Below are 23,124 nucleotides of genomic sequence, written 5' to 3'. Positions count from 1 at the left end.
CGAGCCGAGGGCTACCGACCGTGCGGCGCCAGCCGTCGGTCAGACTAACATTCGTCCGCGCGGCCAAGCCGAACACCACGAGAATGTCTCATTGACTTCCGGGATCTTACCTTCGGAGGTTATCGTCATTAGTTTCTGCTTCTCGTTGCGAATGCAAAATCCGGAGAAATCAGAAATCCGACCGAGCTCCCCAGAAGACCCACGCAGGCGAACTCCACGGAGGGTATGGTCGCTGCGGCGGAGGGATACGGCAATCAATATTCCTACTTCCATGTAAATATAAACCCTTCCACAGTTCAATCGGTAGAATTCTCAGTCCCGTATTCCAGTTATTCGAATCGAAGATTTGAATGAGACATCAAATAATATTGAGAGCAATCTGAATGAATCGGTGAATACAGGGGTATTCTCCCAGGGAATTAGGACAGCGGATGTCGTATTCATCTCATGTGTTCCGACCTCGAATTTCGGGCAGGACCATTCAGCGCAGAGGAACCAGCTCCTCTTGAGTGATTAAAGACATTCACGAAGTAGTGCCAGTTTTTGTGGAATAATCAGCGGATGTTGTGTCTCCACAGCGCGCAGCACTCCGACTCGAAGATCTCTTTTCATGATGACAACTTCAGCGCACTATCTCCGTCAGGAATAATGACCGCAGCGAGAGAGATGACTTTCACTATTTCCGATTATTCTTCAGGATCCAGGATCTGCTCGAGATAACGGGCCTCCGTAGGGCGTTCCGAATATTCATGTAAGAGTCAGAGACCTCTCCTGAGGGCAGTGAAAGTCAATCTACGAGGTCGTGTTCTCTTCGCGTCGTAAAGCTGCTTGCTACGCTATGACTCTGTTGTGGTATTAAGGCGGCGGAGCGGAGCCACGTGAAGACAAGAGATGGATGCGTGGCATGAGAGAATTCGCGACCTGGCGTTGTGAGAAATTTCCCCGATCTGGAGCTCGTCTAAGCCATTCCGGCTGAACGGGAAAAGCAGTGGCCTCACATACTCCGAGTGATCGTGTCTTCACATTCGCCGGGTTCAAACGTCGATATGCGATATTTTCGGAACTGGCGGAATGCAGTCTCCTGCTGGGGAAAGTGACGGGCTTTGAGTGAGCTGCTCGATGTCTAGCGCATTCTATTGACGGCTAGACCCTGGACGGGAGAATTATTATCCTTCTACTTCCTGGAAATCATCCACATGATGACAGCTGTTTCGAGAAGCAGTACGTATAATTTATTCATTCTTCTCAGCCACCTCGCCATGGATTATGTACACGATCTGTAAATGGTGGATAACTTGATGATTTGTTCTATTCAATACCTTGTGTTTTTCGTATCAAAAAGAAATCATAGCTGTAATCAGAGCTCAACGATCCATCGGTTGATGCAGGCAGCCCCAAACTCGCTCGCTCGAAAATGTATTCACTGTCGATCCATCGATGCGATTCCGAATATCTTTTCAATTATCTCCCCTCGCAGGATTCGCTGGTCCAGAGCAGGAATATTTTTCATCTCTCGGGCTGTCGGGCGTTAGAAACCGAAGGGCCCGAGACAAACTGCCGATCGATCGATGCTCCTCCATCCACGGCCAAGCAAGCATTGAGGACCCGATGATTTGTTAATTGATGGCGTGTTTTCCGCTCCTCGCGTCAATCAGTCACACTCACTCAGGCTCGCAGCATTCGTTCAAACGCGCTTTCACTCTCGAGGGAATAATGATTAAGTAGTGGTAAAAGATCATTCAGTTCGGGTGAGGGTGTCGTTATGTACACTCCAATACCAAGTTGAAGCAATATTGCGTTCATCTCCTCTTTCCGACCGGGAGGACCGCTCGTGTCGGTCCCGTCGCACCCGTTCCCCGTCTCCTTGACGCTGCATGTGGAATGTTTTTGCTCGTGAAATCGCATCGGTATCTGTCTGACGCGATGATTGCACATCCGGCTCCTCGTGGATTTTCCAATAATTAGAGAATTCGTGTGGCTGCAAGAAGAACGCTTGCGACGATGGCGACCATGCTGACCATGGTCGCACTCGCCCCGCTGGCGCATCGGTAAGAGTCGAACTGTCGGCAATCGTTGTCGGCATCGCGGACCTTCTGCTGCACGATGCTCTCGATGGTGTTGTAACCATATTCGCGGCAGTGATTGTTCAGAGATTGTCGGAGGCAGTTCTTGTACTCGATTGTGGCGCTGAAATTTAAAAACGGTGATGGCGTAAGACTCGATGGAAGCGTGTCCGGGATCATTTCTCGGATTCCGGGCGAATAGATAAAAATATCCCGCGGGAAATTTCCGGAGCATTGAGAAGGCGGGCGATGCAGGCCATCCATTTATGGCGTTGGTGTCGAAGTCGCGTTGAAAACGCTAATGGTAGTCGTCATTGTGAAAGTCGACGCGACGGAACATTTCAAACTGTTAAAGTAGAGAATATCTCTCTCGGTTGTTGAAGTCGTAACCGGCGCTCATCTCTCCCATGGCGCTCGAGGAAGCTGTCGGCACAGAGAGAGAGACGCGGACGACCGTTCAGCTAATCAGTGAAACGGAGTGCAAAAACGTCGCTCGACCGAGGACCGAAGACTACAGAGAGCTGCCTTCAGCACGATTCGTTCAAAGTCGGCGAACAAACACAGAGACGACTACCATGACTTAGTCATTGAAGTAGCGGAAGTGAGAATGAAGGAAGCCAGAACGGGGCAAAGCCGTCCATGACTACACTACGGATGCGCGGCACGGTGGGCCGAGCGAGCCCGCACCGAAACTAACCAGCAACTCTCCTTAATGCGCTCGTCGGCGTGGTAACGTCTTGCGCTGTACTGTCTCCTCTGGTGATTGCTGTCACACTCACGAATGGAGTCCTGTGCCTTGTAGAGACAGTAGGAATCTGTGGGAAGAATAAGACTTTACTCTCGAGGCGGATGCGGCATTTCATAGAGAGCGCAACTCGAAAATATCTAAATGGAACCAGAAGTTGGACAAACAATGTCGACTCGGGGCATACGAGACCTCAAGGACAGCCGTCGCAGTGAAACTCGACAGTGGACTTCCTATCGTTCCGAAATATTCGATGTGCGCGCAGATGTTATAGATATAGATCGGCACGTATTTCGGAATTGATCCTGGGCTCCATTCTCGAAAGCAGGGAGGTAGATCAGGAGAGGGGTCGAGGGAATGGGGATGGGGAGACATGAAGCACAGCACCTACAGCGATTTCATGCTACCGAAGAGGTGATCAGTCGCACTGGCTCTGCTCTCATTCCACACTCTCTTTGATATCTGTCTTCTCGATCTCGCTCGACAAACTCACTTTCATGTGCTCTGTCATTTATACATGCGCGGGATAAACTTCCTCGCTAATGCTTCCAGAATCCTGCTTTCCCTCCCCGGCGTGCCCTGCGACCATTCTCGCTCGCAATAATTCTCAACGGCTCACAGGACCAGACTCTCGTCGTTCTTCCCAATGGTTTCCCAGAGACATGGACAGGAGTAGCACCGCGAAAGAGGAAACAATTATGAGGGAACATCATACTGAAGTCCAGACGTGGCCGAGAAACTCCCGATACATGGCGCGACACGTAGGCCTTCTCCCACACCGGCCGCGGGGCGGGTTGATGATGATTAAAGCACGGAAGTCTCGTCCGAATTCCTCTAAGTAATTGGTTCACTCATTCACGCATCTCACGTACATGTCAAGGCACCGGGGGTTACGTTAGGTGGCTGATGTGAGAGGAGGATGAAAAGACGCAGACAGCGCTCTCTACGAGAGCATCTAATCCCAGATAGTGATGTTATTGTGAGGTAGGAGTGAGTTGTTATGGGTGTTTTGTGGGAGAGTGTGTTCGGCAGAGCAAGGTTCCAGACAGATTAGTTTGCCTCTTCATTGAGAAAGACTCCGTACACTGATTTCCGCGAATCGATTCAGAAACTGCTGGTGAAACACGATTCGACACTCGGAAGGAGAGACGGGGTTCGAGCTCAGTGTACGTTTCTAGAGAGCAGACAATAGGACGCTGGAATCGTCAATCGAGATTCGATTGAGCAAAGTTCCTAGCGCCTGGAAGGAAATCTCTTCGGCCACGGAACTTGAAGAGTTCCTGGGCCTCATCGCCAGAGGCGGTCAGGGTCAAGATCGAGGGGATTCCCCTCTTCTGAGAAAGGTCTGCTAGAAGTCTAAGGTTTTCTTTTCTCACAGTGCCCCGATCAGAAAATGAGCAAAATTTATCTACCGGCTAGAGGAGAACGTTGGGGGCTGTCTGTCGTAGACGTGGTCGTGATCCTGTGCGGGCCCAATGGCGTCCTGTTGTAATCGCTTCCGTCCTGCACTCCTCCACCCGTCCCATATCCACCCCGGACCCCACCGTAACGGTTTGGAGAATACGAATCGTTGCGAGCGTCTGGATATACTGGATTGTATGGATTATTGTTGTTACTGTTGTTGTTGCTGTTAAGATAATTATTATTGTTGTAGCCACCTAGATTCGTCATGTTGTATCGATCCGCGTACGAGGAATTATATCTAGAATCGAATCGGTTGTGCGTAGAGTTGTATCTGTTGTACGGGTCGTTGGTGTCGTTATATCTCGTACCGTAACGGCTATCGTTATTGAACGAGCTGTTCTGCCTCGTACGGTCGTAGAGGGATTCGTTGTACCTGGTATTGTAACGGTCGTTAAGGGAATCGTTGTACCTAGTATTGTATCTATCGTTGTTATATCGGTCGTTGTTGTACCGATTGTTGGTGTAACGGTCGTTGTTGGAGGGATCGTTGTTGTAACGGTCATTGTTGTAACGGTCGTTCCCGTATCGATCGTTATTGTACCGGTCGTTGTTGGTATTCAGGCGGTCCGCATTCGCGTTGTACCTACTATTATCGTAGCGATCGTTGTTACGGTTATAGGGGTCATAGGTATCATTGTATCGACTGAAGCGACCATCTCTATTGTAGGGGTCGTTCGTATCATTGCGGCTGTAGAATTCACCCCTGGTGTTGTAGGTTGAATTAGACCTATTCGAATTCGGGAAGAGATCGGAACTTGTTCGAGTGCTGTTGTATCTGTCGTTTGTATTGTATCTGTCGTTCGTGTTATAACGGTCGTTGGTATCATAAGGGTTATAGGGCCGGGGTGAGGTGGTTGCCAGGTTGTTGGGATAGTTATCTGGTGCTCGGTGGGGAGAGACTTCATCTGTGAACCAGGGGACAGACAGTCCGATTAAAAGACGTCCCCACCTGATTGCAACCGTTAGACGCAAATCGTTCCCGCATACAAACAGTCACGTTCACGTAGAAAAAGCACGCAGGCTCGCGCTCTCGCACACTCCCAGGCACTCTCCCAGATTTGCTCGTCGCAGGTACGCCAGTCATCATCATCGTCATCATCATGAGACACCAGAACAGCATGAAGATGACACTGTCAACCTGTTTCAGCTTCCACAGTCACTCGAAGCCCGCACATGCTTGGTGATCGTTCCTTCTCCTATTGCTAATTTTAGGCCTGGTTCTTCAATTTGGCGATAGCGTCCCTCCCCTTGTGAGCTATCGGCTCTCTCGGCTTACCGTCGGTGTTTTGGGATGGGAGGTATCCTGGCCTATAACGGTCATTGTTACGGTCGTTATAGCGGTCGCTGTAGCGATCGTTGTAGTTGGTACGGTCGTTGTTGTAGCGGGTGTTGGGATTGTTGGGATCGTAACGATTCTGATCGTAGCGGCTGTCATATCGGTTGTTGGAATCGTATCGATCGTTGCGATTACTGTCGTACGGGTTGTTCCTGTCATAGGAACTGCTCCTGTCGTACGAGGAGGAGGACGACGACGACGTGGAGGCACAAGTCCACGCTAGCTCACGAGCCCGATCGACCAGGAACGACGGGAACGACTGCTCGTCAGACCGAGAGCACCGTCTGTGGAGAACCTCCTTGACGCAGTCCTTGAAGCGATTGTAGGCGCTGAAAGGGGAGACGGTAAGCAGTGGTGGGGACAGAGATCGAGAATGGCGTAGGACAGTGCGGGAACGGACTACGCGGGATCAATCTCGCGAGATCGCCGTATCCACGGGGTATGAGACGAGGGAGATATTCGGCTCTGTGTTGAAGTTCGACTCGAGGGACTCACTCGCAGGACTCGGATCCTGAGCGTCTCTGTGTGAAGGTGTTCTCACAGCGAGAGATCTCGTCATACTGGTAACAGCGACTGTTTCTCCAACCTGGAAGTACATAGATGTTCGAAACAGTTACACAAAAGTCCTTCATGAACTATTAGCGCGGTGAAAATGATGCTGATGCGCACCGAATGCGACAAACTTTGCACTTGGAACGAACAGAATGCAGCTCCACTGAAACGTATAGCATGCGTGACCATTTCACCAACAATCATAGTAATTCCAGAGCGAGCCACAAAAGTTTGCTCCCCGATGAAGCTCACGGACTGACTAGTTACATGATTCCGAGATCGCAACGGAACTTCGAGGATTGCTCTGACTGAATTCAGGTAGTTCTGATCATCCGAGGGAAACAGGTCACGGGGTCCGCATTCCCGGCAGGATTTTCGCAGCCCGAAGAACGAAAACGGGAAACCCCGCGATTTGATTTCAGGCAGGAGACCATAGAGCCTATCTATAACACCATAGACCTAGGTACTGTGTACTGTGTGCTGGACATCAGATCACAGTGGTCAACGGGGGAACTATTCCGTCGATTGGAATGAAGGCCCGGAGGCTGTACAATTGATATGAATGGTTTGAAAAAAATTGTCCCTATGTATCTGACGTTTACTACGACCAGCTGGTCTTGTCGGCGAGACCTGACTGCAGAACAATGGATGTATGTAGCGTCGATGTGTACACGGGTAGGAGGCTAAAGCGATCATATACACGATCTTTGGGATGAGCGCCGAGGTCATACGATCACAAAACTATGGAATCGCCAATGAGAATGATGATGATTCGTCTATGGAGTGGGATCGATCCGAGGGCAAAGCATAGGCGGCAACTCAATCTCTATCGCGATGTCGACTTGTCGACCTCTCGTGGAGACAGTCGACAACTTCAGCGTGCTGCCGAATATTTCGGAAAGAAAACCGCGTTGACTCAGAGCTCGTACTCGAAAAACCAAACTCCAACCCGAGACAATGGTCAACCCCCGTACGGAACACCGTGCATCCGTTGCGGCGCATCACAGTGGTTTACACACATACCGACAGCCGTAGTGTTGTAGTAATCTGTAAGTTTTACAAATTACCGTAATCCAATCGAACTCCCGAGATGGATATTCTCTCAGCCGTAGCACTCCCCCAAAGTCACGGACTCCGATGCGAGGCATCGAATAGTAATCTGTTCAATTGAACCGCCTCGGTCGATCTCTCACGGCGAAAACATCATCACTCGGGATGCCGCGGCGATACTCAAAATATATTTCGCGGGAAATGTGTGATCTACGGAGGATCAGGGGAGAGCTAGGAGAGACCTAGGAGTTCATTCTCGTCAAACTCACCGAACGTTAGCCTGCTCCTGTCTGCTAGGAGTGAAAGGAGAGAGTCATGAGTTGAATAGTTTGAAGCATAGATTCTCGAATAGAACCCGAGAACTCGATTTTGAACTTCGACGTGGAGAAACGCGGTTCAAGAGAGCGCTTCGAGCGAAGCTCTAGTTTTTTCTGTTCTCATTCAATTTCGAACCGCATCATTGACCATGATGTGACAAGTGCTAATCGGCCACGGAATCCATCACTCGATGAGCTCAGGGGAGGCTAAATTGATCGATCAATTTATCCCGCATGTATATAAGATCGAGCGAAAACTTCAGCTCACCGTAATTCCTATCTGCGAGCAGGGAAGGAAAAGAAGGGATATGTGGTCATTAGTCATAGACAAATCAACACCGCTGTTTGAAAATGGTTAGCAACACAAAAGGTTCGGATGGACATTTTTCGCCACGGGTGTCTTTACCGAACGGGTGCTTTACATTGCGCACTCACCCTGGAATGATCTCCTGTCTCCTTTGGGTAACGTTGCAAAGAAACACAGTTAGTCAGGCTTGCAGCGGGATAGATTCGAGATTTCCACGGCAATTCATTTTCTATCGAACTGGTATGTGACCTACAGCGGGTAGCACAAGACACCGCAGTATACTTTGGATTTGATCGAAACAGTCTGAAGGGCTGTCCATAGGGGGAGAATGTCCATCGGGGGAAAATCATGATCTCTCGTTAGAGGATATGTCCCTCCTGTAGGAGCTTGAGCGGAAGATCCCCGGCGGAAAATAATGTGGTCTCAACTCATGGTTTAAAATCAGTCGCGCTTGTTTCCTGCGCACCATACCCCGAGTGAGCAAGTCGCACTCATCCATATCTGCTTTATGCTCTTCGTGAAGTAAGTGTAGGATAATGTTGATCGATTCCATGAGGGCGTAAATATCTACGACTTCCAATAGGCGAGCGTTCATCCTTCCAAATGATCCATCGGCCCGTGAGAGCGCCACGAGTTGGACGATGAACCGATTTGGCGAATCGCCAGGACAGTTGGGAAGCGTTTTTTCTCTCGCGATGGATGCCACTCTCTTCCCTCTCGACTCCGATCATGTTCGGAGCAAATGTTCAACAGAGAGAGACTCTCAATGAACTCGCTCGCTGTGAGATGCAAATCGAGCGATACAGCTCGCAAGTACCCGGATACAATTCCGCTCAAACGAGCGACGACCATGGGATTCGGAATGAGTTCTGAGTAGAATCTCTTTCCGGCAAGCAACTAGAGCTCAGGGCATAGGAAATCCCTCTGGAGCGAGATAAAAACTTGAGTGAAACGGAAAGAGTAATCGACGAGAGGGGGAATTCTGTCGGACGCGTCGCCGACGCGCCAATGGCGACGCAAGACTTTCAATTAGAAACGCGAGATTCTCAGAAAAACTCTGATCGCCTGCGAACGATGCGAGCTCTTTCGATTGGATCCGATTATTTTCCTCGTTTGAAAATAGAAATGAACATTTCCCGTTTTCCCATCCCGACATGTCTACATAGAGACGGCGATTATCGTCCGAATCATGAGAAGTAGTACTCACCTCCGTCGAGATCGCAGAATCTGTCCAGATAGTTTTTGGCGGCGAGAATGTGTTCTCCGGATCGTTGTTGCTGTTCGCGAGTTTGACAGTTGGCAGACTGCCAGAGAAGACAGGCCATGTTGTCGCGGAGATTGCTGTAATGTGCGAAAGCATTCCATAAGCAGCGGTTCGTGTACCCAAACTTATTGTTAGCTCTTTCCCGCAAACTGGATTATGCCAACAATCGTTGTTGGTGTAGCGGAGAAGTTTCGCGAGCGGCCGACCGACGACCCGAACGTCGGACCTAGCAGAGTGCGGAATCGCGGCCGCTTCGTGTGTTCGGACAGTCTGCCGGAAAATCAGGGGGACCACACAATGCAGCGCACATGAAGTTCAAGAGGAAACCGCGCGTCGAATTTCTCTCGTAAGAAATAATTTTCGGGTATTCCATGGAAGAAGTGCGAGCATAGCTAGAAGAATTCGTGAATCAGGAGCTCTTCTGTACGTAACAGGCCTGCGTTCGTAATTCTTCGGAATCTTCTGTCGTGATCTTCGTGATCGTAAAGATGCTACTTCTGTTTCTGCTCGCAGATGTTCCAGCCGCTGTTTTTCTCTGTGGCCACGGCTAGAATTATTGCTGTCTTTCGAGCGATCCGGCGAAAGTCGTAGGATCTCTCCGGATATTTCAGGAGGTCCACCTCTCGATACGGTCTGGATCAAGTCGACAGGAGTGGGGAGAACCCTCGATAGGAACCAAATGATGGACACGCGCCTCGAACGAGCCTGGCTTCACCCCGCCCTCAGCGCGGTCTCTTCCACGGAGGAGCTTGAGATCAGACTCGAAGCGCATTGAATCGCTCTCTCCGAATAGGTTTTCTTTATCTCGATATTAAATGAGCCTGAACACGCCGTCGAATCTAAACATTCCTCGAGCTTCACTGTGGGTGCTCTTCGTGTTTGTGTTTGAATATCGTCTCGCATCAATTGAATCGCTTCCGAAGGAAACAACATCGTTCCACTTCAAATCCTACAGAAGAATCTTTTGTCCGCTAGACGCTGACGGCGCCGCTAACGAAAGGGATTCCGTTCCTCTTCTCCTCTATTGGTATCCCGAATCGCTCCGCAAGAGGACAAGAACGCTCGCGCGTGCTGGACAGAACCTCACAATTTTCGAGCGACGATGGACAACTAATTCATTCGACGGTTCTTATCGACGAAAGATGGACGTCGGACCCATATAGAAATCGCGAGGACATTGATCATATTTGTCAATTCCAGCGATTTCTATCGGACTCCCATCTTGATTCCGCTAGAGAGCGCACGTGGATCGTCGACACCATCTTAACTTCGAGGTTTCGATGGATTTTTAGCGTCCGACACCTTCCTCGTCCCACCGCAGTGGAGCACGGAGCGTGTTCTCTTCGACGAAACACGTGTTTTCGATCTTTCAGCTCGAGCACTCTGCTTCGTTGAAACTAATTCAAAAGACGAGACAGCTCATCTGTAACAGAAAAGGGGAATGGGCGGCCACGCGGCGAGGATGTTCTGTCATATGGACAAAGTAACAACATCGAAATTCGCGAAACAGGACGCTGCTCGCTGGAGTTCGTAGGTCCGGAGGGTTCGAATCTCATGTGGCTCCCCGCCGCGAGGAGGAACCGACTGGCATACCGGCTGTTCAGCGCGCATGGTCCTGCACTACGGCGGCGTGAGGCCCCGTTGGACCCAGGTCGGGAACTCCTGGGCCAGGGTCACCATCGGTGTTCCCGCCGAGCTTCCCGCGAGGCTTTCCGGAACGACCTCCAAAATGAGGTTTGCAATACACAGTAGAGCCCGCCGATGCGTCGGATCCCGGGATTCCGAACACAGGGGTGGTCATGGGCACACGGAGTCCGATGACTGTCGCTTGTCTAGTAGCTCTATCCAGCGAAACAGAGCTTCCCGTAAGCGTCACCGGTGGGGGATCGTTCGCCACGGCCTCGCTCGGAAAATTGAATTCATGCATTTTCCGGACTTCGGGGCAATGATCATCGGGCTCTTTCCCGCGGGAAATCCCCGACAACGTTCTATCGGGGACTGCTTCCGAATGAGGAACCACTGACCGATGTACCGTGGGCACCCACCGACCGCACGGCGGCGATACGATACGTCGGAAGCTTTGAGTTCCCAGTCCGCGATGATGTCCCGGGGAACTCGCGCCGGAGCGAAAAACTCACCCTCGCTCGGCTCCCGAAAACCTTGCGATCTCTCACAAACAAAACCTCGGCTAAGGCTCGCAGTGGACTCTGTGGGTTTCGTCTGAAAATCCGAGCCCTGATGGACGGGATTTGCGAGTCGCACGGTCAGAAGGAGAATCGACTAAAAATATGGAACAGCCTTGGCAGGGGATCGAGCGACGAAAAAGAGAGCAGAAAAAAAAATGTGGACAAAACGTGAGAGCTCAGCCTCCAAGCGCGGTTCTGTATTTTCGTTGTGATCGCGTTTTCAATATAGCCCATGTATGAGGTTGATGCGGTCAATATTTTACAGCAGAGCGAGCGTATCGAGCGAGACTTTTGAAAGGTCGAGCTTCCGACAAGAGCCAGACGTTGCTGTTGTTCTATGCATGAGCTTCGCTCCTGTTTCAATGACGGCCGAAATCGAAGCAGAACCTCTTCTAAATGTCGTACAGCGCGACGGTTACCGCAGGCGAGGTACCCGGATCATCCAAATTATTGATTTGTCTCTTACAGATATCCAGATGGGATATCTAGACGACTCTGGATATGCGGCGAGATGATCACGCACACACAAATGTCGGCTACTTCTGTGATTGTTGAGCGCGACAACTGTTGATGTCCCTATCATCGTTTTCAAATGACCGAGTGTTCGTACAATATCATCACATGTTCCGCGACCGTCGAGATAGATCGAGGAGGACTCCTCGCCTCTCCCGATCGCCTGTCTTCCTGGAAAGCTTTCGGAAACCATCCAATGGGGGGCATTTCGAGTATTATTCTCTCGATGTCAGATGATTTCGAATCGGGAACATGACCGCGAAAAAGCTGAACTACCTAGCTTCCCGCAGCCAGCTCGCCTCCACCGCTTTCCTGCTCTTCGTGCCAGTCGGGAGTTGATGCGAAGAGAAGAAGGTGTTGGCAAAACGAATTATTCGTTCGGATTCGTGTAGATGTCGACCCTTGAGCTACATTTTATTCGCACGTCTCCAGAATCGATGCAGATTCCTGATGGGCCGAGCGGGGTTAGAGACGCGAAGAAACGCCACGCGAAGCAGACCATAGACAAACGAGTGTTTCATACATACATACAGGCATAGCTTACGAAAGGGCATTGAACGCGGTCATGATCATGTCCCGGCATAATCAACCAGGAACCAGGATGTGACATAATGCTCGATGGGAATCCGACCGCGTTTCCTAGCTGCCAGTTGATAGTGCCGAAATAATCATCCGGTCTAAATCACCACTCAGATCAACTGGAAACGCGACGACTACGTGTTGTGTCCGGTGGCTCGGTGGAACATTACCCGTATTTGCCCCGGCTGTTCCGTCGCCCGCGATCAGGCATGGAGGAGAAGTCAGACAACAATTATTATCTATGTCTGGATCGTCGAGCGAAGATTTCCATCGACCCCCTTCGATACCCCGAGGTGCCAACTATTGTATGTGCGAGTAGTTTGGCGTTAGAAGGAGAAATACCTCTTGGCTTGAGTCGAGAAAACGGTCGAGCCTTAGCCTTGGTCCATTAACGGCCCTTCTCTTACTTAGTCGAGCACCCGACAGCGGGGCGGGCGGACGGCCAATCGGTCGAACGGCCGTATGGTATGGCGGTGGTGGAGCTGGACGGCCTTTGGCCGCAAAGCGTCTCGCGTTCGTTGAAAGATTCCGTAAGCGTCGATGACATCACGTTTGGCGAGAGATCTTCCTTCTGGCAGGGAGTCAAGGCCGAAAGCAAAAGTGTACACACGTTCGTCCGAACACACTTCGGCTGAAGCGTCGCTATTTTCTTCCAAAGACTGGAATGTGTCTTTTTTTCTGTTTTTGTTCTTCTCTTTTTTTCGGCTACTTTTTTCGCTACAGCTGTCGCTCATCCCGACTAATATTCGCCTTCCCGGCACCACCCAGAAATCCAACATTGGAATATTTATTCCGCCATTGTAGTTACGGAGCTAGTGCGTGCTTTTTTCTCTCTCTATTCCAGCCGATCGGACCTTGGGAGCTTCCTTTCGTGATGCGGGATGCGCCCGGAAACCTTTTGAAGGATATTTCGAGCCTGTTATTAGCCATTAATTCATCTACCAGGGACTGGTCGCCAGCAACCCCTCGCTGTGAGCGGATGATCCGATCGGTTGTTGATCCAGAAGCCGTTGCTGTATCCTTTGCGGTCGCGTAAGACTTGGTTGGACCTCGCTTCGGAGTTCCCTCCGAAGATACAGAGATCCAAAACACTCCGTTCCAGGCTCACGGCGCGGCGTGTTCAAACGTTCGAATCCGAAAGGCACTCTGAATCAGAACGCCAGTCCGACTTCTAGAATTCCTTCGACCTCATGGAAGTCTAGATGGGTTCGACGTTTCAGATGAAGAACTTGATCTTCACAATATCGAACTCCGAATATTCTCCTATCGAAATCTTGGGCAAGATCCACCTGCCGCATTTCATTGTGCTGCGATTTTGGGGTATTTCATCCTGGGGGACCGGAAAATCATCTCCCGATGGGATTTCGGGAAGGTCGAAGATCCGCAGTGAGTCACGAGCTCGATTCCTTTCCAGCGGAGCCGGTCCAAAGCTTCCCGCCTCGCTCTCGGATCGCGCTCTATGAGGCTCACCGAGCTCTCGAGCCAAAGTCTAAAATTCGGCGAGGCTTCTTTTACAGCCGTTTTGGCTCATATGCTCGGAACGGTTCCCCAGGGAAACCCTAAGCCGCTTCCTGCCGCCTGCATATCGCCCGACGACCGGCGAACGTTGCCTGCCAAGAAACAAATAATGAACAGCTTGAAATCAGCCAGAAGCAAGCCTGAGGCTGTTCCAGCCGCCCACATCACAATTCCAGAAGCGCATAATGGATTCTTGTACGATTGAGATTACAAGCTAAGCTCATTCGGACGGGCTCCCAGGAATGAGCGGAGGGAAAAGGGAACGCAGGAACACGCTCGAATATTTTTCTGCTCCCCACTCTGACGCAACAGTTTGAAAAGTATTGTTCATGGAAGGGACTGTTCCCAATAACACGGCGGAATGGCAACCGACTCCGCCAGTTCTCCACGTCTTCCGCCTAATCATGTCGAGTGCGCATCGTTTCGTCATGAAACCAGGGGCAGCGGAAGAACGAACCTCCGTCGCGATCGTGAAATTCGGAACAACCGCCGGTTGTCGGACGATCGACAAATTCCGAAAGCTGAAACGTACGAAGTGCGTTTCGTGATGACGTAACCAGCGAAGGCTCCGATCACCACGCTTTCCGTTCTTCATGTACGAACAGCGCGAGTGAGTTGTCGGAGAAGCGATCGTTGAGACGCTGCCTACTCCTGATGTTTCCCCTCGTTGATGCATGGGTATCCTCCCGCTCCTGCGACGATCCTTTTCGGACTGAATATCTCGAGTGAGAGGTGGGATACGATTAAGCTTGATTGTGTCTCCAATACTGATTGTAACGCGAGAGACAAAATGCCGTGGCCGGCGCTGGGATGGGGCTTTCAGCAGGCTTCGAGAGCGCTCTGAGGTTAATCATTTTCACATTCCAGAGTTTGCGAGGAAAGAATCGGCACGAGATTTCTCGGAATTAGAGATGCTGCTTTTTTCGGCCGGGGGATTTAACTCCCCCAATAGGAATCGGATGTTTACTGTGCAGCTCCGACGCGAGCAGAGCCGTCGAGATCAACGGTATGGGTGCTGAAGAGCGGATTGGATTCCCCGTCTCAGGAAAACTTCCATCAAGTCATTCATAGAGGTCTCATGAGACAGAGGTACGTAATGCTTCCGGTGCGTGGTGAGTTGGGGCATTTCTCGATCGGCTGCGAGAGCGATTCCGATCCCATCGGTAATGGTTTGCGTGATATGTATGGCGCGTGAGAAGGGCTCCCCTCGCCGGGGTCGAGCGGGCTCGGAGACATGTGGTCGAATATGAAGAAACGCTGTGGTTTCAGAGTCTCCCCATACACTCCCTCCGGACCAAATCTGGATTTTCATCCTTCCTTTTCATCCTTGGAGTCGGGTTCCCGACGTCAGGAACGAGGGAGGCAGAGGCATATCGGTCGAGACTGGCTCAAGCAAAAGTGGGTCTTGATTAGATTTCTTCTCGAAACTGTTGCCATGGTTCTCAAGACCGCATTGTTTTTTTCGAGATGACGAGAGTCTCAGCGGTTTGAAGTCTCGCGCCGGGTTGCCTACGAGACGCTGGATCAATGCGGTCGAAGATTTTATTTTTGTTGTGTTGCTGCTCCCTGACGCCATGAGAGTGCGTGAGTAGATGAGCGACAGGGAGAGGGTGAGCAGCAGCGGCACCGAGCGGCTGATGTTCCCGTCGGAGCAGGGCAGGGCGTTTTCTCGGTTCGATAGATTGCTTCACGTTGTGCATCCATGGCGACCAGCAATACACCGCGTGGAAAACAAGAAAGGAATGCGCGCCTCATTTCAGGGCAGAGCTTCTGTCCCCAACGTGACGTCGTTGTCAGCCATGCAGTCAGTTCGCCAGCCAGCCAGCCATCTAGCCGAAAAGCGAGCTTTTGATTCAAATAGCTTTTCTTTTCTGGCTCTTCTCCCGAGTACCGCCATCGATGCAAGAATCTGCGCTAAGAACATCAGATCTGGCCTAAATCGTGTTGCCGGTTCTCGGTAACCTCGCCGTAAAATCGTCCGTCATCTTCCGCTCGTTCGAGTCGAAGGAATCGAGCATGCCTGCCGAAAAACACTGCGACGGCGAAGTTCGGTCCAGTGAATGGTTTCTGACGCTTTTGCGCCTCAGCTCAAGTCCCTCCCACCCCCTCGTCCATTCGGAAAAAATCGGGCAATGCACACCGATGGTACCAGACAGAGAATAAGCCTCGGCATCGATGCGTTCCGACGTAGGGGAAAGAATCGAGATTGACCCGTCGATAGGTATCCAGCTCGATCACTTGAGTTCGAGAACAGCGCGTTGCTGCCGAGGCCTTGCGTCGCCCTGGGTCAAACCCACGAGCTTTTCGGGTCGATAAATGATAGGAACTAGCGGGTCAGGGCTCAGACCTAAGAGAATGAGAACTCTTTGGCTCGCATTCGAACACACGCTCTCCGAAGTGATTCCCTCCGCCAGCATCCTGGCCGGGGAACGAGACGAAGACACGAAAAAGAGCGGTAGAAAAATCCATTGAAACTTTTTTACTTACGGACAGATGGAGCTGACGTCCGATCCCGTGAAGTCTTGCGAGTGCTGCTGGATGACCTGGAATATTCGGTCCTTACATTGCTGCGCGGCCGCGCTCCGACAGGTCTGGCCGTTGACACCTTCGCCAAGCAGAGCCGCTGGAGATAGAGAGAGAAGAATACGCTTTAATACCGTCTAGGATACTTCATTAATCGACCATCGATTCCCGCTATTGACGGTCGCGCCGTCAAGAAGCACGCGACTCTGCACCCGAAGTTCTTCATTTTCTTCCCTTCAGCTGCCGATACGCCGAAGGTCGGAGATGTTGCTCCAGGCAAAGCAGCTGGGTCGCTCGGAGAACTCTCGATCCGTTGGATCCATTCCTCGCAGACTCGCCTCGAGGAATTCGAAATCATGTTCTACCGCAACGTCGCGGCCGAAAATCAATCAGGAGCTTTCCTGAGAGCAGAAAGCAGAGAACTCGAAACGAAGCTCAATTCATGGATTCTGGAACTCGATACAGCCGCGGCCGAACGAATTCCAAATCGATTCAGACCCTCGGAGAGCCTCGCATAAATAGTATAGCGGAATGTCCGACCCGAGGACGTCGGCAGGAATTCCTGGCCTGCGCTGTAACGGTATTCGATTTGGTCAACAGTTTTAAGGCCCTTCGAGAGTGCAGTCTCGGAACGAATGGACAGGGATAGAGATTGCGTGAGGCTCCGTATGCTTCAGTCTTGTTGATCTGGAATCAATTCCAGCATGGTAGACAAACCCCGCTATGGAATGGGATCCAAAGCTCTGAGCCATTCAAACCTTCCCTGAGCGATAGATGGTAAACAGCAAGGAGGTAAACAGCAAGGAGTTGCTCCTCTGAAGCGGCCCTCTTGAGAAAACACTTGTTGCTTGCGAGAGCTTGTTCATTCTCGATACGCTGCCTTCACTGATTTTATTTTTCGTTTGTCTTCACTGCTGCCTGAGGTTCGGAGCAGTTGCAGACACCTGTCCCTCGAATTCGCTCTCTTCTTTATCTTCATGTCTTCTTTATCCTCGGCTATCAGTTCGGAGTACCAGAGCAGATGCTACCGAAAAGGTATTTTTTCAGTCAGATGAATGAATAGTAATCCAATCATCTTTGCCGACGCTCGTGCGAGTCGACGCTGCTTGTTCGGCGCTTCTTTTGTCTCCGTCCGTCCCGGAGGTGAACTCAAGTTTCTTCGTTCGGGCGTATCTCCCGCATTGTATACGAGGTCGACATTTACGCGCGAAAGTGCGCTTCAATAAATGGCGGAGCTGTTCCTCTTAAAAATTGCATCCACTCGCTTTTACCGCAAGCCAGCCGAGTGGGGAATAACTCCACTGTTGTCGCGGCCGCCGTTCCCGCTGCTATTGCCGTTGTTGCCTCTAATAAGTCCTGGAGTTTAGGTCGCACGACAGCAACAGCTGCACAGATATGCCTATCGTCGGGTCCTGGGTTCTAGTCGTAAGCGAAATGCCCGCGAGTTCGGGTGGAGTTTTCGTCGAGCCAACGGAGTGCTGCTTGGGATATCGCCTGAGCAAAATTTCCCGAGTTCTCCGAAATTCTTCTGCTTAGGAGCTCCGATAGCAGTCATAGACCGATAGATCGTGCCTTGAAAGAAGATGGAGTCGAAGATAGTGAATATTCACGCGAATCTTCTCGCCGAGTTCAGACGCCAGGCCTCATCGCAGAAGGCCCCCGGAGCGCGAGGCAGAATCCCTCCAGGCGCGCAACTGTACATATTTAAAGCCTCTGAACAGCCTCCTGGTCGTTACCCTCTTGTCTTCTGGGACGGAGCCGCCGCTTCTGAATGCATGGTCCAGTGTTTTCAATTGTCTCGCACAGCTGACCGGCCAAAGGGCAAGACACGGCCGCCTGAAAACAACTCGCAACAGGCCCGCAAGGAAGCGGGGTCCCGTCGGAGTCCCGTCGGAGTCAGTTATAAATCGAGCCAGCAGCTCTGTCAGTCAGTCAATCCGTCCGTCAGTTCCGGTGACGGAGGAGGGTAAGAAGGAAAACTGAAGCGCGCGCGGACTATTGGTGTCACCGTTGCCTCAGCTGCTGGAGCCGTAGCGAACGCGCCATCGGTTACTCGGCCCGTTGTCGGAGTCGAGCTATGTGAATGACCCTTATCGTGCGGCGGCGGCAGCAGCAGCAGCAGCGGTAACAGCAACGCCAAGAAGACCAGAGCAGAGCGCGATGAGTGTTCATTGTTGTTGCTTTTGCTGTGACTCGAGGGGCTGCTTTCTAACAGAAACCACGGACGAGTCATCTCATTTCTTGCGTGACTTCCATGGGAGGAAGTCGACGGGCAACTTGTGGACGTTGTGGGAGTTACTCGATGATTTGCTTCTGGCTTGTATTTCCCTTCTGTTCCTTGGAGGAAGCCGTGCTCTGGTCCCATCAAGCCTCTCACCTGCACTCGCCATTCAGGGGTAGAAACCATTTAGCAGCTCCTGGAGGCATCGCATGTGAGAATGAGGATCTCCTGATTGACGCTTTCTCCGAGAATAACAGAGGAGTCTATCCCCATCCCTGCTCTGGAAGAGGGCTCTGGGTATTATTCCCTGAGCAGATGGGCATTTCACCTCCAAAATTCTTCCCTCTGACGGAGGCCATTTAAATTTCCGAATGAGAGATCAATGTCGATATACGGGAGGGAACTGAATCCTGGGAATCCTGGGGAATCGAGTTGGAGATGTTCGAAAGTCCATAGCGTAGAATGATGGAGGGGTCCGGGAAAAAACGAAGGATCCGGGAAGCTCCTCGAGCTTCCTCTGCAGGCTCTTACGAGGCATTTCTCGATTAATTAGACGTATTCAGAGCTTGCCCAACGTTCTCGAGCCTCAGGACAGATTGCGCGAATCTTCAAGTATCGGACGTATTCCCTACCTACCGTGTACGCGTGCGGTAATATTTGCAACACGGGTTGAAATTCTATTGTTCTTCGTCCAGAAGAAAGAAATGGCAATACTTCTGTATGTATTACACTATTTACCTTGTGTAAACCCTTCCGCGGCATCGGGTATACTCTCTGCGCGTATCTATTCCTTCGAGTGTAACCGTGAGAATCCTCCTGCATGTTTTCGTCTGCAGGTAAACTTCATTCTTTGCGCAAGTGACGCGACCGACCGGCTTGGCGAATGTCAACCATCAGGCAGATATTCATAAAACCGATGTCAATATCGGGTGTCTGATAGTGACCAGCGGAGCTTGACGGAACTTCGCATGTCGTTCGTCCTATGTCCAATTCAGACTGATGAAGGAAAGAGTATTCTTTGTGGATTCCGTGACGTTGTTATTCCAGCCGCCAGCACAAATGCAGCCCCGGTAGCAGTTGAGCAGATAGAGTCAGTTTGCGAGTTTCCATGGAGACAGGTCGCGTTTAAGTTCCACTCAGTCGTGTGAGCTCGTTTTCTTGGCTCGTTTTTCTGATGTCCACACGCTAAACGTATTATTCCTCCGCCCGTGAGCCCATCGTCAGATACGTCTACCCGGCGCACGAACGAATGGGCGAGCGAGCCAACGAACATCGCGGGCCTCACCGGTCGTCATGCGGAAGTTTGTCACTTTGCGACTTGTTCCTCTTTTTGGTCCGATTGAAATTCCGCATGTTTTTCGCCAAAATGGATCAGAATGCCCGTCGACGCGATCCGGAGATCGTGAACATGACGGGAACGCCGAAGAAACTTTCAAGTTTCCCGATCTCGATGGCTGTGACTTCTGTGGATTAGATTGAAATGAATCTCGATCACGTCGCGCTTGACGAGAGAAATTACGCGTGGATCGGAAGTTTGCCGCTATATACCGTTCTTATGTCCGGACAGGGCGCGGCAAGCGCTTTTCCCGCGTAATGAAACCATGTTCGTCTTATCGGATGTTGTTTCAACACTCAACAAATCATCGGTGCTCCGAGCAGACTCTCACTAGCGGTGCTGTCGATGTCCCCTCGTCCTCGTATTTGCTACAAATCGGTCGCCGGCAGCATTGCGAAGCGACTTTGGACGACGAGTTTATCAGAGCAATCGACCAAGCGACTTACTTACTGACTGACTGACCAGCCGACCTACTGGAAACGGCCTTGAGCGATACCATGACGGAATTCAATTCGGAGAGATCTGCATAGGGTTGAGGCGCTTCGCAAATATGGAATGCCATGGCTGTTCGGAGCCAAAGACCAAGTCGAACATGGATAGGTTGCTTGCCAACTATTCCGCCGCTCGTTTCCGATGCGTGGGAGAGTCTCAGCGTCGCCTACCGCTGCTGCCTGCTTAGGAAAGTCTTACAGCCTAGGTCGCAACCTTGTCTTCGGCCTTCTGTGGCAGCGAGGCGCATCTTGCCAAGTCACCGCCTTCAAACGACGAACAACGGTACCAGCTAACAGCTTCAGGGAACATGCTCGACTAGAAGAACAGATTTATTGAACCAATCGCCGAAACAACTCCATCCCAGATCACAGAATGGGGATGCCTTCTAACCATGGAAAGATAAGAAACTCGTGGGCATCAGAGAAAATAAGGGAAATAAATACGTCCAGACGAATTCGTGATCCCAGGAGAGTTCGAAAATTCTGTGAATTGGTGTGACGGAGTAGCTCCTTGTGCGAGGTTCTCCAGAATCTTCCCAGGCGGTCTCTAAAACTCTGCTGTCATCTTCCGAATCGGGGTTCGGTTCGGAAATGGGGATCGCCGGCCAGGAGAGAAAATAGCTTCCTCGTCTGTGAGCCGTACGTATGCGAAATCGTGGAAGGAAAGCAGAGTTTTTCAAATTTATGACCTCCTTCCGGCATATAAATACCAGCGTTCGTTCAGACACGGAGAAAAGCGTAGCGTACATGTATGCCTTGAATTCCTGATTCCAAATAGCAAACACCAGTCTCTTGTCGCAGAATCACACGTACCTGGTCACGGACAAAGCTAAATCGAGCTAATCTTAGATGCACTCGGAAGATCGCCGCGGACTTCTGACTTAATGTGAAATTCATCTGAGCACGTTTCTCTGAATTTTTTAGAATTCTCTTTTCTGCTCACTCTCTGCTGCTGAGCGATCAGAAAAGCAGAAGATTGAAACATTCACGTCAGAACGCCTCAAGACAGAGCTCTATACAGGGTTGTTCGGAGCAGCCTTGGCTCCGGGAGCCAATCCCACCAGGTGATCGCAAAGGACCCGCAATTAAGCGAACCCATGTCGTCGGACACCCTTCCGTACAGAAAAACCGATCCCAAGCCGCGAACTTCCTAGGAGTCAACTTATTGACCCAGGAAAAGCATTTTCGGGAGGCACGGGCCGAGGGGTTGGTCTGCTTGGAGAATCGGGACCCTTCCATCCGAACAAACGAGGAAACAAATCGACGGTCGTGGGGGGGAAGAAAAATAAGCGAGCATCGAGTGTGATCTCGAGAGAACGCGGCCCGTTTCCACCTGATCTCAATTTTTTCCCGGCGCTAAAATTCCAGAAGTTCTCTGACGCAGTGACCGCCCAATATATGGCACCTGCGGAGAATTAGCTATCTAGATGCTTTTCTCGGGGAAAAGATCTTCGTAGACTTACCGACGGCCGCGGCTACGACGAAGATCCACATCGCGGGAACGGGAAGAACAACAAGTCCAGAAGAAAGAACAGCTCCAGCGAGCGAGGAAGCTGGCAGTCAGATGCACCGAAAGAACGAACGACCAACCAACACCAAGTTACCGGGCGACCCACAGACGACCAACAGACGGACAGCTAGAGCGGACGGACTGCAGAAGAACCCGACGGCGGTTCAGACCAGCGGTTCAACGACGATGATTATCTGGTGAGTGTTGAACGACGGCGGCGGCGGCAACTGCAGCAGCGGCAATAGTAGCGGCGACGGTGTTCCAAAACACACTGTGACCAGCCGCGCGCGAAGAGAACCACACTATATCTGCGCTATAGAGGAATGCTGCCTCAATGCTCTGTGTTGATCCGACGACGCCATGGGAACCGCTCCTCTTATATGAGAGAGGGTGCGCGACGTCAACTGACGGGCAAATTGACGCCAAATTCACTCACTCACTCATTCATTCTGCTGCTCAGTCTGCGGCGATCGTGCAAGCACAAGTGGAATCATAATTTGTTGGAAAGTCTCTCGCTAAAAACCCTTTTCATCGACGGCAAAATCTGCTCCTCCCACCCCATCCGCTGGATTCCTCTCGAGAGCACCGATCGGACAGACGTCGAAGCAATGGGGCCATTATACGATCCATCGTTTTCGTCGATTGTTGGCATCTTTCAGATTTAGGTTTCTCCCGGAGTAGGGTTGATGAATATGGTCGAGTCGGTGTGAGCGAAAGTATAAAAACCCGACGCTAGACCCGCTTAAAAAATCGCTTCGGATTCTCTGGCACTCGTCCGGCCATCGGCAGGCGTATGGATGCTGCAGGAGATCCATATTCGTTTTTATATTTTCCATCTTTTGTCACTCCGAAGCTTTTGTTTATCGAGAGGAGAGCACCAGGCACTTCGATCCACTATTCTTGGAAAGCCATCACAAGAGGAGCCCCTGGTTTACGGACGTGGACTTGTTCTCCGAGTCTTCCAAGAGTTCGGGAAATTCAGCAATTGCTCGGATCAAGTTGAAAGTTGAGGTTTGGAACACGCTCGCTATATCTTCTGAGTTCGATAGGCGATGATATGGTGGAACCAAACAGCCGATAATAAGGGAGCTAATCAGTCAGAGCTAATCATGCACGGGTCTACAGGAACGAAGATGTCGAAGGAAATCA

General features: G+C 51.1%; 1 protein-coding gene across 1 annotated transcript; it reads right to left on the bottom strand.

Moving 5' to 3' along the window:
- Positions 1 to 1,961: 1,961 nt before the first annotated feature.
- On the bottom strand, positions 1,962 to 22,279 carry LOC100897858 (probable serine/threonine-protein kinase clkA). Its single transcript, XM_029111174.1, has 9 exons — positions 21,929 to 22,279; positions 16,382 to 16,517; positions 9,042 to 9,175; positions 6,104 to 6,194; positions 5,803 to 5,937; positions 5,549 to 5,760; positions 4,221 to 5,177; positions 2,761 to 2,878; positions 1,962 to 2,187 (listed from the first exon to the last, which is right to left on the bottom strand). Exons 1-9 carry the CDS (start codon positions 21,957 to 21,959, stop codon positions 1,962 to 1,964), a joined length of 2,040 nt encoding a protein of 679 aa, XP_028967007.1. The 5' UTR covers positions 21,960 to 22,279.
- Between the last annotated feature and the right edge of the window lie 845 nt (positions 22,280 to 23,124).

Source organism: Galendromus occidentalis, unplaced genomic scaffold (genome assembly GCF_000255335.2).
Source record: "Galendromus occidentalis unplaced genomic scaffold, Mocc_1.1 scf7180000075388, whole genome shotgun sequence".
NCBI classification, from domain to species: domain Eukaryota; kingdom Metazoa; phylum Arthropoda; class Arachnida; order Mesostigmata; family Phytoseiidae; genus Galendromus; species Galendromus occidentalis.
This window is presented reverse-complemented; position numbering and strand designations above follow the sequence as displayed.

Coding starts and splice junctions, on each gene's coding strand:
- LOC100897858 (XM_029111174.1), bottom strand. CDS start 21,959: ATGTGGATCTTCGTCGTAGCCGCGGCCGTCG. Junction 16,518..21,928: donor CGTCGTAGCCGCGGCCGTCG/GTAAGTCTACGA, acceptor CTCTATCTCCAG/CGGCTCTGCTTGGCGAAGGT. Junction 5,761..5,802: donor ACTTGTGCCTCCACGTCGTC/GTCGTCCTCCTC, acceptor TTCCTATGACAG/GAACAACCCGTACGACAGTA.